The sequence below is a fragment of the Hyperolius riggenbachi genome, chromosome 5 (assembly GCF_040937935.1).
Source record: "Hyperolius riggenbachi isolate aHypRig1 chromosome 5, aHypRig1.pri, whole genome shotgun sequence".
Classification (NCBI taxonomy): domain Eukaryota; kingdom Metazoa; phylum Chordata; class Amphibia; order Anura; family Hyperoliidae; genus Hyperolius; species Hyperolius riggenbachi.
Window position 1 is genome coordinate 269,554,681 of NC_090650.1, and position 18,013 is coordinate 269,572,693.

At 40.7% G+C, this 18,013-nt stretch overlaps 1 protein-coding gene across 1 annotated transcript in view; it reads right to left on the minus strand.

Annotated features, from left to right (window-relative positions):
• Nucleotides 1-4,155: 4,155 nt before the first annotated feature.
• The window catches only part of GFOD1 (Gfo/Idh/MocA-like oxidoreductase domain containing 1), a 102,682-nt gene continuing 88,824 nt past the window's right edge, over nucleotides 4,156-18,013 (minus strand). The window contains exon 2 of the mRNA XM_068236916.1: nucleotides 4,156-5,482. Coding sequence (XP_068093017.1) covers nucleotides 4,563-5,482 — 920 coding nt within the window. The 3' untranslated portion in view covers nucleotides 4,156-4,562. The remainder of the gene's footprint in view (nucleotides 5,483-18,013) is intronic.

The following is an 18,013-nucleotide window of genomic DNA, read 5'->3' on the forward strand; positions in this document are numbered from 1 at the left end:
CCAAAATTCCACGTCCTCCCTGCGCTCCAAATAGCTTGCATGCATCCTATTGGATGCATTGCAAGCCTCACTGAGGGCACTTCCTCCTTCAAGCCGGAAGAAGGAAGTGCATGGTGATGAGGCTTGCAAGGCGTCCAATAGGACGCGTGCAAGATATTTGGAGCGCAGGGAGGATGCGGAATTATGGGTAACTAACCCCTTATGTACCTGCCGCACACCTGAGCTAATTAACGCTCATTTCAATTACAAATTTGAGTGTTTACACAATCGTTATTACTCGTGAGAGCATCCCTGACTTGCGTTAGTGCTGAATGCAGCGTATCTGAAAATAACTTAAAAGAAAAAGAGTAAGCTTTGGGCTAATAAGAAAGGCTTATTAGCCAAAAACTTGCTATTTTTAAAGCAAACCTGAACTGAAAATTAAAAGTCAAAATAAACACGCACAGGTCACACTTGCCTCCCATGTAGTCCACTCCTCAATCTCTTTCTTCTCTCCCGCATCCTGTTTATTTACTGTGATCGATGGAATTCTTCATCCTCCATTTTAAATATGACCCTGTGTCAGTACACTGTACAGTACACTGTTAAACTGTAATGTCGCCCACTTGAGCCATAGGGAAACATGGACATTACCTTGCACATCAGTTGTTCTCTCAGCTATAACTGACAGCAACTGATATATAACTAACAGCAACTGGTATATTTCAGTTCTGACAAAATCTTGTCAGAACGGGAAGGGATCATTGTTAGAAGAAAATGATGAGCTTCTGTCTAACTGACAGTGATGTAAGTATGTAATATTGATTTGCAGGTACATCATATGTTTATTTTAAATAAATTTACTAGGTTCAGATTCCCTTTAAGTTAGCCAAGCATCCTTATTCAAAACATCTTGCTTTTTATGTTAACGTTATAGAAATACTGTAAAAATGTATTTGCAATTTGAATTTGAGTTAGTTTTCATGCATTTCATTTGCATGTTTTGTGCATTTCAAAAACAATAAAATGTCTAAGTTCTGCCTGAACGAAATCTGTTTTGTTACCTCAGTACAAGTTCACTGCATGCCATAATACAAAAGGCAGTACAGACTGTTTTAGTCATCCATAAATGCAAGTTACAAGCATAGCCAAAAAAGGTATTTAGAAATGAATTGAAATAACTAATATAATGTAGGGAATCATTTTATTTAATGCAGTATTGAACGTTCCTTTAACATTGTGGTCCAGCCTGATTCGTAAATCTCCCTCCCAGGCACTCTGAAAACAGCACTGCATTAAAAGTGCCCTAGGCCACTTCTTATTTTGTGCCTCATTCAGTCTAATCTCCAATAACAACTCCTGCAATACATAATAGGCACAAGCCCAGCAAAGTCATACAAAGGCCAGTGCAGATCAGCTGATACAGACACCAACCAGCCCAAACATTAAAACTATACAGGAAAAGTGAATAACTTGACATTATCATGTTCCTATGTCACCTGTCAAGGGATGGTAAATATCAGGCAGTAAGACAACAGGCATTTATTAACGGTGATATTTTTGAAGCAGGTAAAAGCATATAAATCTGGGCAATTATGACAGCAGCCAAATTATGATGACTAGACAACTAAGTCAAAGCATCACCAAAATGGAAATATTGGGGGTGTTCCTGGCATGCAGCAGCTAGTACCTACCAAAGTGGTCCAAGGAAGGGCAAGCAGTGAACCTGAGACAGGTTCATTGATGGGTGTGAGGAGAAAATTATAGCCTGGCTGGTCCAACCCAACAGAAAAGCTACTGTAGCACAAACTGATAAAAAAAACTTGCTGGCTATGATAGAAAGTTGTGAAAACATATACTGCATTGCAACTTGCTTGGTATGTGTCTGTGTGGCCACAGAACAATTAGAGTGCCCATAATCACAGTTTTCACCACTCTATTTACCTACAATAGGTATGCAAGTGTCAAAACTAGACCAGCCAAATTTTTAGGGGTTGCAGGGCGGGTAACTGCCCGGGGTGAAGCAGCAGGGGTGAACTCTCCGGGATCCACAGGCTTCCTATCTTCTTCCTCCTAGGCGTCTGTCTTATTTGTAACAGTGGACCGTTTGATAACATGACACGTCATCACAGGGGTTACTGTTACAGAGAAGACATATGCCTAGGAGGAAGAAGAATATCTAATATATGAATATGTAGTATAGTATATAATAATATATGAATTGAGGGAAAGTATCCTGTAAATAGAGGCAATTAATATACAATAGAAATGAAAGGGGGGCACAGTAGGTACAAACCTTTGGCTACCTCTGGAGAAGCCACTTTAGGTCATGGAATGCCTGAGGAAAACTGGGCGCGGCAGGATGAGCACATCCATACTGGCAATTGGGTAAGGTGACTTGTCATTTACTGTTCACATTTTCTTATTTGGCATATTACTTTAATGATCTATTGAGCCTGTGGCCAGCATATAGTGAATACTATTAGAGGGTTTTTGATTGGTATTTGGCTCTTTATTCAATTAAAAGCATTCAAGTGTGCGTCTCTACTTTACCCTAAGGCCCCGTTTACACTTAATCAGTTGGTACGCTCTTGTTTTTTCTTCTCCATAGCAGTGCATTGTGAAAAAGATTTCAGTTAAAAAGCGTTAATTGTGAACTGAGCCATAGGAAAACGTGGGCATTACTTTGAAAATCAGTTGTCCTTTCAGTTATAACTGAGAGCAACTGATTAAGTATAAACGGGGCCTTAGTGTGCTATATATATTGGTGATATTAATTTACTATTGGTCATTTACACTGTTTATTATATAAGTGGACGTGCTTTGCACTAGTGTGTCCCCATTTCATTTTTAATGTTTTTTAATTGCTTAAAATAAAATAATAATAAATATGGTTTATTACTCTTTGGACTTATGATCTTGAATAATCATTATTTTTGCTCTTGATTTATGTTAATTTACATCTATGGCAACCATCCTAGTGATGGTATTTTTTCTTTTGACTGGGATTGTTTACTGGTTAAGGGCACAGCCTCTGACATAGGATACCAGGGTTCCTATCTCAGCTCTTCCTATTTAGTAAGCCAGCAACTATTTGGTAAGGAGTCCTTGTGCAAGACTCCCTTACATGCTGCCTACTGAGTGTGCCCCCTGTGGCTGCCTCTCAACCACTTTGAGTCCGACAGGAGAAATATAAATGTATTTATCTTTTATATTATATTTATCTATGCTGGAGGTTGGGGGTCTAGCGACCTATACTGGGGAACTCTTTGGCTACCGCTGGGTACCTGTACTGGGGCTACCTAATACTGGGGGGCACCTGTGGCGATCAAATCGCAACAATGTGGTCGAATCAATGGTGCACAATTTTTACACCCTCGCCCTGGGAACTATGTAGCCTAAAAACTTCCCTGAACTAGACCAGGGAGCGAAGGAAAAGTGTGACCTGATGAATCACACTTTCTTTGGCTTCCATACTTTTCACATCTGAATGCAAATGAGGAAGCATGACCCAAGTCCCAGCTTGAAGCATAAAGGACTTAAAGAGAATCTGTACTCTAAAATTCTTACAATAAAAAGCATACCATTCTATTCCTTATGTTCTCCTGGGTTCCTCTGTGCTGTTTCTGCCACTCCCTGCTGCAATCCTGGCTTGTAATTGCCATTTTTATGCAGTGTTTACAAACAAAAAACATGGCTTCTAACGAGAGTGAGAACAGCTCAGTGTGTGACTCATGCAGAGCTTGGAGAGGGTGTGTATAGCTTCTGCCAATGACAAGCAGTGCTGCACATTCCACACATTCCAGCCTGAGCCCGACAGAGGAGAGAAGATAAGATGTATTACAGAGACAGTGCAACTAGAAAAGACTGCAGTATGCCAGAGCACATTAGAACAGGTATAGGAACTTATAGGATAGAAGAAATAAGGCTCAACATTTTGTTACAGAGTCTCTTTAAATGATCTGCTGCTAATGTCTTGGTGCCAGATATCACAGGGCACCTCAGAGGTCTGGTGGATTCCATACTTTGATAGGTCAGAGCGATTTTGATGGCACATGAGAGACCTAAACAACATTAAAGATGATTTTAATGTTTCGGCTGATCAGTTTAAATGCAGCTAATTTGCAATGGATTAGCACCACTTTCTGGTACTAAATGACTTGATTAATCCCCCCCCCCCCCCCCATCTGTTTTGGAGAATATGCATCATTCATGCTAAAAGCAGAAGTCCCTTCTGCATATGGGGTGATGCTAAGCAATTTAGAAAGGACTGACATTCACATTTTCTAAGAATAAAACAATCCTTTAGAAATGAACACATCTGCAGTGATGACCCATGTCTAGAGCTCAAAGGCAAATAAAGTTATGCATTTGTGGCTAAATACCCAACAGTAAAATACATTCCGATAAATGTTCACAGCTTGTCTGCAATGGAAAGTGAATAGTCAGCTACTTTCCAGCTACAGCAGTTATACAAATATGCATAAGTTACAATGTAGACTGTACCACGACCCTTGGTACGTGAATGGCTGCCAGTAATTAGAAATGATAACCATTGCAGATCTGGCCACCTGTTATGGTTGCTAGCAGTACAAAGACATACGACTTCTGCGCATAGCTTCACTAATCAAGTAAGCTGGGCTTAACTCAGGCTCCTCTGTCATTATGACTATGTTCTGCCATTCACCAGTCTGGTTAGATTTTTTTATAGTGTCCACTACACACAAAGCATACAGACAGTCATCAAAGGTGGCCGCCATTGTAAGAGGCCTACCATCCCATGTTCTCCTATCGTCCTGATCTTGAAATGCTTGTCGTACAGCCTGTACCATTTTTATAGTCCCCCTTAGGTAAGGGGAAGGAATATCGCTAAAGGCCTTTTCAGGCAGCAGGGAGTTGCTGACGGGAGTGCAGTCTTTCAAAAGTAGCTCTTTCTCCAGTGAGGTGTTACTTTGTCCATAGAGGTCGATCCCCGTCACCATTAACCTTCCAGCTGATCCAACAACTATAATGTCTTGTTTAAACTCCCCAGGGACATTGAAGTTTAGCGTAACCGTACAACAAACACCACCTTCCAGAACCATCTGAAATGTACAGAAGTCATCACTGGTGATCTGTCGTATTCCTTTAATATAATCAGTCTGCTTCACAAAAGTTTTCAGGAGCCCATGGACCTTCACTGCTTTCTGGCTGGTTAAGAAAGTCAACAGATCAATGATGTAGCTGCCCACAGAATGCAGGCCACCTCCACCCATCAGGTCATCACAGCTCCAGTTATACTTCTTTCCTAAGAGGCTACCACTATGGACCTGGACTTCACACACTTGGAGATCCCCCACATATCCTTCTTGAATCAGCTGTTTCATCTTTACAAATGCAGGTAGAAATCGTAACACATTCCCCATAATGCTCATCAATTTGGGGTAATAATGGGCTGCGGACATCATCCGGAAAGCATCAAGAGGCGTGGCTGTTCTATCACAGATGACATTCTTACCGATTCCTGTCGGACAGAAAGAAAAAATATAATTAGATACCGACATGTGTACAAAACCATACAGTATATTAACATTTTGAATGCAGCCTGTTTATGTATGAACTACATTCAACATTATAGGTGTAAAGCCGTGGTCCTCAAACTAAGGCCCGCGGGCCGAATGTGGCCCCCTGAGGCTTTTTTACCGGTCCCCCACACAAAATGTATTACTTATAGGTGTGCAGTAAGCTACATCTTTAAATATTGGTGGTCCGCATATAGAATAGCAGTGCTGGCACCACCTATCCACATAGAAGCCAGAAAGCAGCCATTTGCTGGTTTCCAAACAAATTCCACATTAGGTGACACTGCTGTCCAATTGGACTGCAGGTTGTCACCTGGGTATGCTTCCCTGTCTGGCCCGAAAAGACTTTTACATCATTTTATGTATACTCCGGCCCCCCAACAGTCTTAAGTATGTTGACCCGGCCCTCGACCCAAAACGTTTAGGGACCCCTGGTGTAAGGGCTAGTGTACACACTGTATTTTACTTCTCAAAATCATTTCTAAATGCAGTCTTGAGAGGAACTGTCACTTGCATACCTGAATGTTAACTCTTTCAGGCAGACAAAGAAAAAAAGGAACACAGCCTAGTTATTTGTATGCTTGGCACTGTACATACACATGTTTATCCCATCAGTTTATTTTCACATCAGTATTCCTTTAAGCTAGCAATATACAAATACATTATGGCCCCAAATGCCAAATAAATCCCCAAACTACATGGTGCGCTCAGTCTTTATAGATTTGGTAGGTTTCAGCACAGTTCTATAGAACACCGGTTAAACTGACTAGTTCTGCTCAGTGCAGTGCAATGCTATGTTGCTATTGATCCATCCACCACTCCTTTCCCGCCTGCCCTTACAAAAAGTTACCAACATCCCTGATCAGATTTTTGATCAATAAACTGCATAGAATCATCCAAAAGGGAATTAATCTGATATTTTGGGACAAAAGAGGACAGGCAGAAACTAAATGCAGACAAAACTGAAGTCCTTCTGATTGGAGGGCAGAGCATGATAACAAAACAACTTAACTTGCAGTCTTCACCACTGGGAATAGGAGGCACGGATCTACGCAGCTCTGATCATGTGCGAAGCCTGGGAGTTCTAATTGATGGGGATTTAAACTTTAGAACTCAAATCTCTGCTGTGGTGAAATCATCCTATGTTCACCTGAAGAACATTGCAAAAATCAAGCACCTCATCCCCCAGAAGATCTGCCAACCTTAGTCCATGCCTTCATTACCTCCCGACTGGCCTTCCAAAAAAAGGTTTGGTACAGCAGATAGAGAATACTGCTGCCAGACTGCTAACCAACAAACCCCGTCACTGCCACATAACGCCAGTCCTGCACTCCCTTCACTGGCTACCTATAGAATGGAGGGTCCTATTCAAGATCGGCCTACTGACATTTAAATCCCTGAATAATCTAGGCCCTGGATACATGAAAGATATGTTGCAGCTACATAGCAATCCCCGCATTCTCAGATCCACAGGTTCTAATAATCTAGTCATACCCAGAGTCCACTTGGAAACTTTTGGTCCCAGAGCCTTCTGTCATGCTGCCCCTACGTTTTGGAACTCCTTACCTCAACAGATCAGGACAGCTCCATCCCTGGACGTGTTTAAATCCACACTGAAAACCCACCTGTTCAGTTTGGCATTTGCAGAAATATAACTTTTGTTGTATGAATACTTCATCCTACTAGCAATTACTGAATCTGAGAGAGCCTAAGCGCTTTGAGTCCTAGGGGAGAAAAGCGCTATAGAAATGTTATTGTATTGTATTATTGTATTAAGTGATCGAATAGGCCAGGAATCAAAACAAAAAAATATGTATGTGTGTGGCCAGCCTTAACTGATCTTAACATTTGAATTTTGAAAGGGATCTCATGGGGTAGTGTAAACTTGCATTTGTAAATGTAATCTAGCTGAAATCTATCGAAAACCAATAAACTGTGTGTGGTAGTTATCAATCCCTCTCTGATCACAAACGGATTGATGATTTTGCCTCAATGGGTGGCAATCTATGTGTGTACAGTCATATTTCCAGGACGATGCAAGTCACTAATACCAACAGTACGCTGTGAGGCAAAGGAAAGATTATACTATAAATATCTTGCTCTCTAAGGAGCAGCAATTCTACAAAGCAGTGATACAGTAATTAGAGACACTTCAGGTATTGTTGGTCCTCTCTGAAGCTTGTTGTTCTACATTGTTCCAAAAACATAATAATAAATATTTAGCCTCTCACAACACATAAAAGAAGGAAATAGAAATCAGATTACATGCTGCACACACGCAGGACATTTGCATCTACAGTACTTCCAGAGAGTTGCGGGCTTTTAATACAGTAGAACCCTTTGTTTGTGAGTATAATATATTCCAGAAACATGCTTGTAATCCAAATCACTCTTCTATCAAAGTAAATATCCCCATAAGGATTAATGGAAACTCAGATGATTTGTTCCACAATCCAAAAACATCTATAGAAAAATATTTAATATTAACCACTTAAAGACCGGGGCTGGTTTCTGTGATCTGTGCTGCGTGGGCTCTCCAGCCCGCAGCACAGATCAGCTTTGAGGCAGGGCGATCAGACTTCCCCCTCTTTTTTCCCCACTAGGGGGATGTCCTGCTGGGGGGGTCTGATCGCCGCCGCTCTGTGTGGCCGAACGGGGGGGGGGGCTCCTCAAAGCCCCCTTGCGCAGCGATCTTCCGCCTCGCTCCCTTTCCCTTCCTCCCCTCCTTCCCCTGGGCGGCACAGGACGGTGATGCGTCCTGCGCCGCCTCTGATAGGCTTCAGCCTATCAGATGCCGGCGATCCCCGGCCAATCAGAGGCCAGGGAACGCCGATCTCCTTTATGCAGCGCCATATGGATGTAAACACAGGGGATTTCTTCCCCGCGTGTTTACATTTAGCCTGCGAGACGCGATCGGAGGCTCACTGACATGAACTGACATGGAACGGCTCGAACGAGCGGCCGTTTCTATGGAAACCCACAAACGACCAGCCGCCGCCTATCGGCGTTAGCTGGTTGTTATGTGGGTGCTGTACTATATAAAATACAAATGTAAAAAAAAAGATTTGAACTATAACTAACAGGCTCATTCAAGGCAGGATTTATACTTTTTGTGTCCCTAGGGCAAGTATGTTGAGGCTCTTGTTTCTTGTGCAGCAGCGCCCCTCCCATTACATGTGCAGCCCCCTCTTCCATGTGTATCATTCATGTACAGCAAACCTGCTCTTTTATGTACAGCTCCCTTGAGTATTAGTTTCTGCTTTTCATGCATTGCTCACCATTTTCTGCCTACACTTATATATGAGCAACTCCTTTTTAATGTGCAGGGGCCCTCTTGGGCTACAGCCGCCCAAGGCCCCGGCTTTTGTTGCCTTTCAGAAATTGGCCCTTGACTCACTGCTATCTGTTGACTCAACCCGAACTTTTTTTTTGTATGGCTTTAACAAAGTACTTATATTCAATGACATCTTACTTTTGCCTACTTTTGAGAACTTCATGAAAATGTGACATTGTACCGTCCCTAAACTTAGATCAAGTACAATTAAGTACAATAAAGTACTATCCTGTAGCATCAAAGGGAAAAGAGCCATTAGCTTAGTTTGATGACGTGATGCACGTACACATACTTCGCTTCTATATCAAGACATTGCATAAATATCAAGTCAAAATGTCATAAACTTTTTTGCTTGTCTTGCAAGGTGCTCTTAAACCAAATTACTCGAAATCCAATGTTTTACTGTAGATGTATTTACTCATCAGAGACTTAATTCAGACTATCTATGCTAAACTGGAGGAACCATTGTTCAGTTTTACATGGAACAAAGTTCAGAGTTGTCAAAAAATGTCTAGTAGCACAGTGATTGGCTGGACCTTTCCAGCATCTGTTTTGTTTTTTTGGGGTTAGTTATACTATATGGCTTTACTAATCCATAGCTTCGCTTTCCATTAATCTCAGCCTTTCAGAATATTAGTAGTGGACAGGATTTAAACCTACTACATTACACAGGCATAGGGGTATTTCATAGGAAAACTCCATTAGATATGTGTAAACATGCCCACATATTGGTGTCATAACTGACCGTGTACCTTTCACTAAATCAAAATTTTTGATCTAGACAGCTGCTAGATTTTTTTTCCTTTTAGGGCCATTTTCCAATGTGTTTATCATATTATCAGTTACTGAAACCACACAGCTGGTTTGTTGATATTATCACACCCTTATAGTTAAATATTAAGCTCACAGCACGATTGCTTCCCTTGCACATAGGTAAGCTACATACAGATGCTATATATCCAATTATCCTTGTGCCACTGGAGACAATCGTTTTTGATTGTCTCTTGCAAAAATCAAGCATCTGTGAAGCTCTTCCAAGACATCTTTTAGCAATCTGTCAAGAAATATCATTAAACAATCAATAGATATGTTACCATCAGGAGAGTCATAGGTAGGCAATGGCATCTTGATGAGAATGAAACAGGAGTGGTTGATAAACCTTAACATCCTCTATTCATTTATCTTAGAAAGTGTGTCGCCATTGAGGATTTAGTAATATATAATGAATAATGTATACACAAAAAAAAAACTACACACAGTTGGCTGTATAAATGCTAGATATGTGACTCCTTCCCTTATGGCCATTGCTCAGTCTGTGCTTACATGATCAAAGTAGGAACCATTGAGCTGCATTCACAGTGGTACAAACATGTGTGAACTGCAATGGAGACTAGACATAGACATTCATTCAGAGCATGCATGCAGTGAGTTAGAATAACACGATCTGTTACAATGAAATGAATTACAATTCTATGGGGCTCATAGAATTGTATGGGCAGTGAGTTGACATGCAGAGTTATTCTGCAATGCAACTGACCACTGTGAACTAGCCCTTAGGTTGGGGAGTTTGAGGATGAGTGCAAAGACACTTTGGCCATTATTCAATTCAATATTCCTCCTATATGATATTTTTACACCTTATCAATACAGTAAAATGCCTTTGAAGCCACCAACAAACAAGAAAAAAAACTTTTGACAGAACTATTACCTACTTTTTGGTACCTTTTCAGATAAAGCCTGGTACACATGTCCAATTTTGACAGGCCAATGATTGATCAATTTTACTACTTGAATGTAGTATTACTACTATTTTGTATTAATATAGCGTCAACATCTTCCACAGTGCCTTACAGAGTATATATAGTCTTGTCACTAACTGTCCCTCAGAGAAGCTCACAGTCTAATCAGAGGAACTCACAATTTAATCAAAAGAAGGAGGGGAGGAGGGTAAAGGCAGCCTTCATATTCCTATCGCTACAGTGTCCCTTTAGGAATAGGCAACAGTTTGCCTAGATTCACTGCTGAACATTTCAGGGCTGAAAATGTAGGGGATGCCTTGTCCATTAAAGGTTCTGGTCTCCTGAGCGTTTCCCTCATATCAAGAGGGGGAACAGAGAGAAACCCTCATTGCAAACGAAAAGCAGACTAATTACTATTTCTGAAGAATTGGGGCCCCATGGTTTAAACATAAGGAATGATTTGGGATGCTGTCTAGAGCCTTAATGGGAAGTGACAGGGAACCATGCTGGTGAGGTTTTGATTCCTATTCTTTGTGGGATCTATCCTCTGAGGTAGTACTGTTGGTCAGGTGATTAATATTTAATACCATAGTAATGGCTTCTGAAATTCCCTTTACTTGGTACCATCTTAAAAACCAGTCTGTCCTCTACTCTCCATTTCCATCCCCACCTACCCCATCTTTTCCTCTTGGGTTTGGTATGTCCTCATCTTCTCTGTTGCTAGTGTTACATAGTTACATAGTTATTATGGTTGAAAAAAGACATACGTCCATCGAGTTCAACCAGTAAATGGCTGTGAGCCATCAAATACAGTAAATGTATTTGATGGCTCACAGTAATTAACCCACAGTAATTTGTTAGATGCCACTATCTGGCTCTATCAGGACTCCAGGGACGGGCCAGACCAAGAGAAGGTAAGGGAGGCCAGAAGTGTAGCTAGGATGTAACATTGGGTGGCCATTTAAACACATAAATGGAGACTGCAATTTAAGTCTGTTAGGTGAGCCGCACACTCGTCCTGTGTCCCTAAGCCTCAGATAACGCTCATTTACTGAAGTAAATATCAGACCAGGGGGAAAACCTCTGTCTCTGCCTATCATTTTTTGTTGACTACATTAATGGGTTGAATTACCTTTTGCAACATATGCCTGGAGTTAAAGTGAACCTCCGGACTAAAAATCTACTCAGCAGAACTGAAAAGGCTTGGTGTTTCTTTAACAGTTTAACAGCATCAGAACTTTGTTTTTCTTACCAAAGCATCATTTTTTGCTGCATTGTTAGCTAAGCTCCACCCATCAAAGAAAAAAAGCCCGGACTTTTTTCCCCTGATGCTGTGCAGGGCATGATGGGATTTCCTATGTTGTTATTCATGTTGCCTAGCAACTGGGAGAGGTGCTCAAGACACAGAACAGTTGGAACTGTGTGTCATGCTCCCTGTCACCTCCTTTCAACCAAAAAAATGGCTGCCATCATGATATCAAACATTTGCCTGTTCTTTTAAAACAGTGTGGGTAAGAGATTATACTACCTATCTATTTTAATTAACATAACTAATGTAACTTAATGACAGTATGTTTGTTTAGGCTGGAGTTCCTCTTTAAGCATTTAAAATATGTTCTTGCCAATATGTTTTTATGTTCTCAGATCAGGGTCGAAAACATTATTTGAAAGTACCAAGTCATCAGCACTACTTGCTGATTTTGCTTTCTTTATGGCCACTCTTAGTCACTCACCATTCTCAGGCCAAAAGCAATCATTTATTTTCCCATTAACAGCAGGCAGTCTCATTTTAGATTGTGCTTCTAGTGCATATCAAACAGTTCTATTTTTGCGCTGATTAATATAGATAATCCCAGTCACTGACTTCCGGCAGACTTCTGAAGCAGGCAATTGTAAATGCAGCCTCATTAATGCTCGGCTCTTAGCAGCGATTTATAAATGCTTCAGTTACAGCCAGTCAGGCAGCAAAATCAGGCAACAATCTGAGCTGTCTAAAGGATAGTACCTCAACTTACGCTACAGAACATTTATCATTTTAATTTTATTATTTTAAGATTTTTTTTTATGAATTTTGTTATTAGATAAAATATTATATGAAGTCTTATTGAAAGAAGGCTTTACTAGTAAAATGGATTGAGCCTCATTGATTGGACAGTGCAGGGTCCTTTCGGAGTATTTAGGCCACCTTCACATTGGTGGGGTGTAACGGCCGATTTGTAATGTAGCATGCTGCAATGCAGTGCACCACCGATGCACCACCTATTCACAGTGCGGCGGGAGCATTGCGATATAACTGGTTGTGCTATTGCAACGCACTGCATGCAGTGTGGTACCAGAAAATGAGCGTGTTAACAGAAAAAGTGAAGCGCATACTGTACATGCAATAAGGCGTGAAGAAAAGTGCACCGGGAGAAGCCACTAGTCGGATATTGGCAATATTACCAATGTTCTACTATTGGGCGCTGGCTAATATTGATAGTAGAATATCAATTATTTTCCCGATATTCTACTATTGCTGTGCCTAACCTTCCTCTCACATAAACCCTCCCCCCTACCTACTACTAACACTTTACTTACCTGGGCTTCTTCCAGTCCACATAGTCTCGTAAGTCCCTTGCTGTCCTCCCGGTCCTCTTCCTTGATCCGCTGTGCGGCGCGGTAAAGTCAGTGACTTAGCTAAGTTGCACACTACAGGGCAAGCACAGACACAGTGGTTAATCTCCTTGATTGAGCTCCCATGGCCAGGAGCATCCTTCACATGTGCAGTTCAATAAGACTTATAGCCACGCATGCATAGAATGCTCCTGGCAACAATAGTGCACTCAAGAAGGGGCGCCACTAGGTTTGCGCATGCGCTATAGTGTATCTAACTAAGTAGCGGACTATACCCAGCTGCACAGCGGATCACGGAAGGGGATCGGGAGGACCGCAAGGGAAAAACAAGACTATAGGGGCTAGAAGAAACCCCAGGTAAGTAAAAAGACACTTTGATTACGACTAGGTATCCTTTAAAGCAGACCTGAGCTCTGAACTTCCTCTCTGCTCTAAAAGATGTGCAACAGCATAATAACCTTTAAAGAAAAACTTTTCTTTGTTACAGCTGATACAAATCCTGCAATATATCTGCAGTGTGTCTACTTCCTGCTTGCATGGAAGCGGACATATTGTTAGCATCCTGTGTTTACAAATTAGCTGCTCTGCCATGGCAGAGGAGATACCTGAGCTGACATAGCTGAACAGTTCAAATTACAGTGGTGATTAATCACAGATGAAGGGGGATTAGACAGGCTAAACTCTCTAAATACATATAGGGTGCATTTCTCTAGGTTTTCTTCTGTCCTGAGCAAGAGGTAAGGTTTGCTTTAAGCAAGGGAGGTCTTGAAACTGATTGACATTTACTTGACGCATAGACTGTAACTTTTATATTTTAGTGAACATTCTAAAATAAGGCAAAGACAAAACATAGCATGGGAATATTTGTGAAATTCATTCATAGACTACACAAATGCTTAGTTCAGATCTTGTTGGCAGGAAAATCAATCATGTGAATATAGTTTAATCTTTCAAAGCAAAGACATAAACTACTTCTCTATCACAGCTAATAACTGTAAAAACCTTCCAAGAGATTATACTTTGTTTATGTATATTTTAATACCATCCTGGGAATTTTCATATATTAGCTACAGAATTAACCTTTCTTGGTACTAAAATGACAGAATGATAACATGACTGAAACATTATGGCCATGGGAAAAAGACAAGAATAAGATGGTTCTCAAAGAAATCTGAAAAAGACAGAACCTTAAGCTGTTCAATGGCAACAGCTAATTGGCTCCAAATGTACTATTCCACCTAAAGGGGCCCATACACCTAACGATTTTCCCGCTGATATACAGCAGATTCGATCACTGTGATCGAATTTGCTGTGAAATTGTTGCGCAAACGCTGACCGAACTATCGATTTCCGTCCGAAATCGATCGTTCCCGTCGACCCGTCCATGCGGAAGATTTCGCTCGGTCGCCGGCGGGTCAGTAACGGCGTTCGAATGTCTAACGACCGGCGCTAGCGGCAATACTTTACCTGATCCGGCCGGCGCGTATCCCCGCTGTCTCCGCTGCTCCTTCTCCGCTGAGTTGTGGCAGGCTTCACTTCTTCCTGTCCCAACAGGAAGTTTAAACAGTAGAGCACCATCTACTTTTTAAACTTCCCCGGACGTGAAGTCCGGGGAGCCGAGCGCGGAGAAGAGGACAGCGGAGACCGGGGGACTCGCGCCGGCCGGATCAGGTAATGTATGAGGGGGGGGGGGCGGCGGCAGTGGAGAGGGATCTATCTGTTGGTCGATCTGATGGCAAATGGACCAGTGTATGGCCACCTTTAGACCATTAAAAAAGTACTGGGCCTCTACAGTATAGTATATTTTCCATGGCTAATGGCCTTATAATCCTAAATCTAGGAAGTTGTTTACATTTGCCATGAAATGGATAAGCAATCAATAGCAGGCTTTGTTGGTGGGACAGGGGCTGTTTGGCTCCAAATCATTGAGCTGTTCAAATTGGAAGGAGGCTGAGCACAGACTGCACTCTCAGAGAAGACTGAAGCCTACAGCTATGGAGGTCTGTTGTGCGGGAAATGGCTGATGTAGGGAGTCCTGACTTGAAGCTTAACCAATAGACTTTAGCTCAAGCTTTTGTAAACCAATATATTTAATATCTGACACTTAGTGCATATGCAGGACTAGGAAAACAACTGAGCCAAAGTTGGACTTTAATACTAATCGGGCAAAGACAAAAGTATTCTGGCTACATGACTTAAACTCTAGCTTCTCAACACATGGTACACCTACCCAAGGGTGTACTTTAGTAGGTCTCAATTTGTCAACCAATAGTCTAAGTTTTTGAGACTGGAAAAGAATGATAAACCATATATACAGTAAATTACCCTAAGTCTTTATAATTAATTAAAAGCATCAATGAATGTCTGAAAAGCATTTATACACAATTGTGAAGTACTCCAAAGCAATATGTATGCCTCAAGGAGTACTAGAGATGGTATTACACAAAACAGGGGATACTTGGACAAAAAAGTCAGTAATAAGGGGGTACATGCTAATAAAATGGAACTGGCTAATGGTCAGAAAGCAAAGAGTTGTGGTCAATGGATCATATTCAAAATGGGTAACTTTTAGCAGTGGGGTACCACAGTAGTCGGTACTGGGTCCAGTGCTCTTACATTTATTTATGAATGGCCTAATAGATGAAACAGAAAATAATGTTGCAATTTTTGCAGATACAAAGTTGTGCAGAATTATCAACTAATTAACATGTATAAAGACATCAGGGCAATATAAAAGCTTGGCAGATAAGCTTTTTATCCCTAGGCTTATGCAAAGGACTGAGGGACATGAACTGCCCATGGAGGAAAATATTTTAGCCATTTATTTAGGAAGGGTTGTTTTCAGTATGATTAAAATGTGGAATGTATTACCACTGGAAATAGTTATGGCAAATTCTATATCTGCATTTTGGAGGAGGGCTTAGATGCTTTCCTTGTGTTTAAAGAATTCCATGGCTATAATTACTAGGTAACTCCCGGTGGTGTTGATCCAGGAAGTCGGGAAGGATTTTGTTTCTCTTTTGGGTCTAATTGGACCATGCCTTGTAAGGGTTTTTCCCTTTCCTCTGGATCAACAGGGATATGTGAAGGGGGAAACTAGTGTTGTGCCATATTTTCTGGTTGAACTCGATGGATGGATGTCTTTTTTCAACCCAAATAACTATGTAACTATGCTGCAAAAATGTTGAGAAACACTGGCTTCAACAATAACAATCAGTAAATGAGGATCTCTTAAGGGTTTTTAAATGTAAGATTTCTGTCATTAGAACATGTAAAGAAAAAGTTTACACCAGAGACCTAAAGTTATGTCAGCTAAATAGAGCTTGCTAATCTTGCAAGATCTTTTAGATTACTTGGAAAATGTACCGGTTTCTCCTAACTGCTTAAATGTATACAGCCATCAAAAACACCCACAAGATTTTAGCACTTCTAGATATATTCAGAAAGTTTTACTAATATTATGCAAAAGGTAATTCAATCGCTGTAGTAGGAGCTGTGCTTTATGATGTCGAGTTTAGCAGTATTACTGTATGTTTTATAAGATTCAGGGATAGTTTTCAGCTGAAATGAGTCCAGTCCATGTAAGGTACAGTATATAATCTCTGACCGGTGCTGTCATCATAGACTTTGCTGGACACATTGTGAGCGTTGTAATAAACATTCCTGACATTTCTACTGAGCTCAGGAAACCCTTAGAATAAAAGAATTATAAGCAGCACTGTACAGATGCCAGGTCTGGCAGACCTATCTAGTTCTGTATATACTACTTGTATACTAAAATGTGGCAAAATATTAAAATACAGTGTTGCCATCATCTTCAAGAGTGCAAGACAAAGTTATAGAAATCCTCTTAGCACACTAGAACGTGTGACGTTGCTTATGAAATATTTACAAACAGTACAGCCTTGCTGCGTTATAGTTTTCTTGCCTCTTTGCTATGAAGCCTACAGTACGATTGGTTTACAAAGAAATGAACACAGAACAGCAAATCACCTTTTATCTCTGCTCCCCCCAAACCTCCAATCACAATCAAGTGCACCAAAATGTAAAAACTGTAAACTTATTTTCTCGATTGGATGCTTGAAGCAAGAAGAATAATTCTATGTTCTTCACAGCAATTCTGTAGTGACAGACATGAAACGTTAGTCTATAGATGATATAAAAGCAAGGTCCAACAGTGGACTGACCATCTGCATACCAGTCCCTAGACACTGCCCGTAGCCTGATTCATGTAAAAAAACATTGACTGACTGTGTGACAATACATGTATAGTATGATAGCTCTGGTTTGGGGTGTAAGGTAATCTTAATGCTTTTATATCAGTACTTTAGGCTGTGCTGCCTTATAAATAAGATACCCATTTGGACTTTATTAGGAAAGCTGATCACCATCCATGGAGGCACCCACTGTTATAGTGAAATAAATACGACATTTACCGGTATATGTTAATCTTGTGTAAAATCAAGAATTTTTATGGCTTTCTGTGTAATTTAAAACTCCACCTGGTGGCTCTAGTTTGTAAATATGAAATATTTGTAGTTTACATTTAAAATATATTAAGTTTAAAAAATTAAACACTAAACAGTCAAATAACCTCAGAAAATAATACAGGTACAGGGAGATTCACTAAATCCGGGCCACCTGCAGGGACAGTGCACCCTGTTCTATAGCAGGTAAGGATGTTTTGAATACTTTCCCAGACATATTTGTTAGGGAAAATGTTTATAAAACACAAATTATTTTTTTTAATTAGAAATTTCTAGAAAAAAAAATTATTGTGGTTCTGT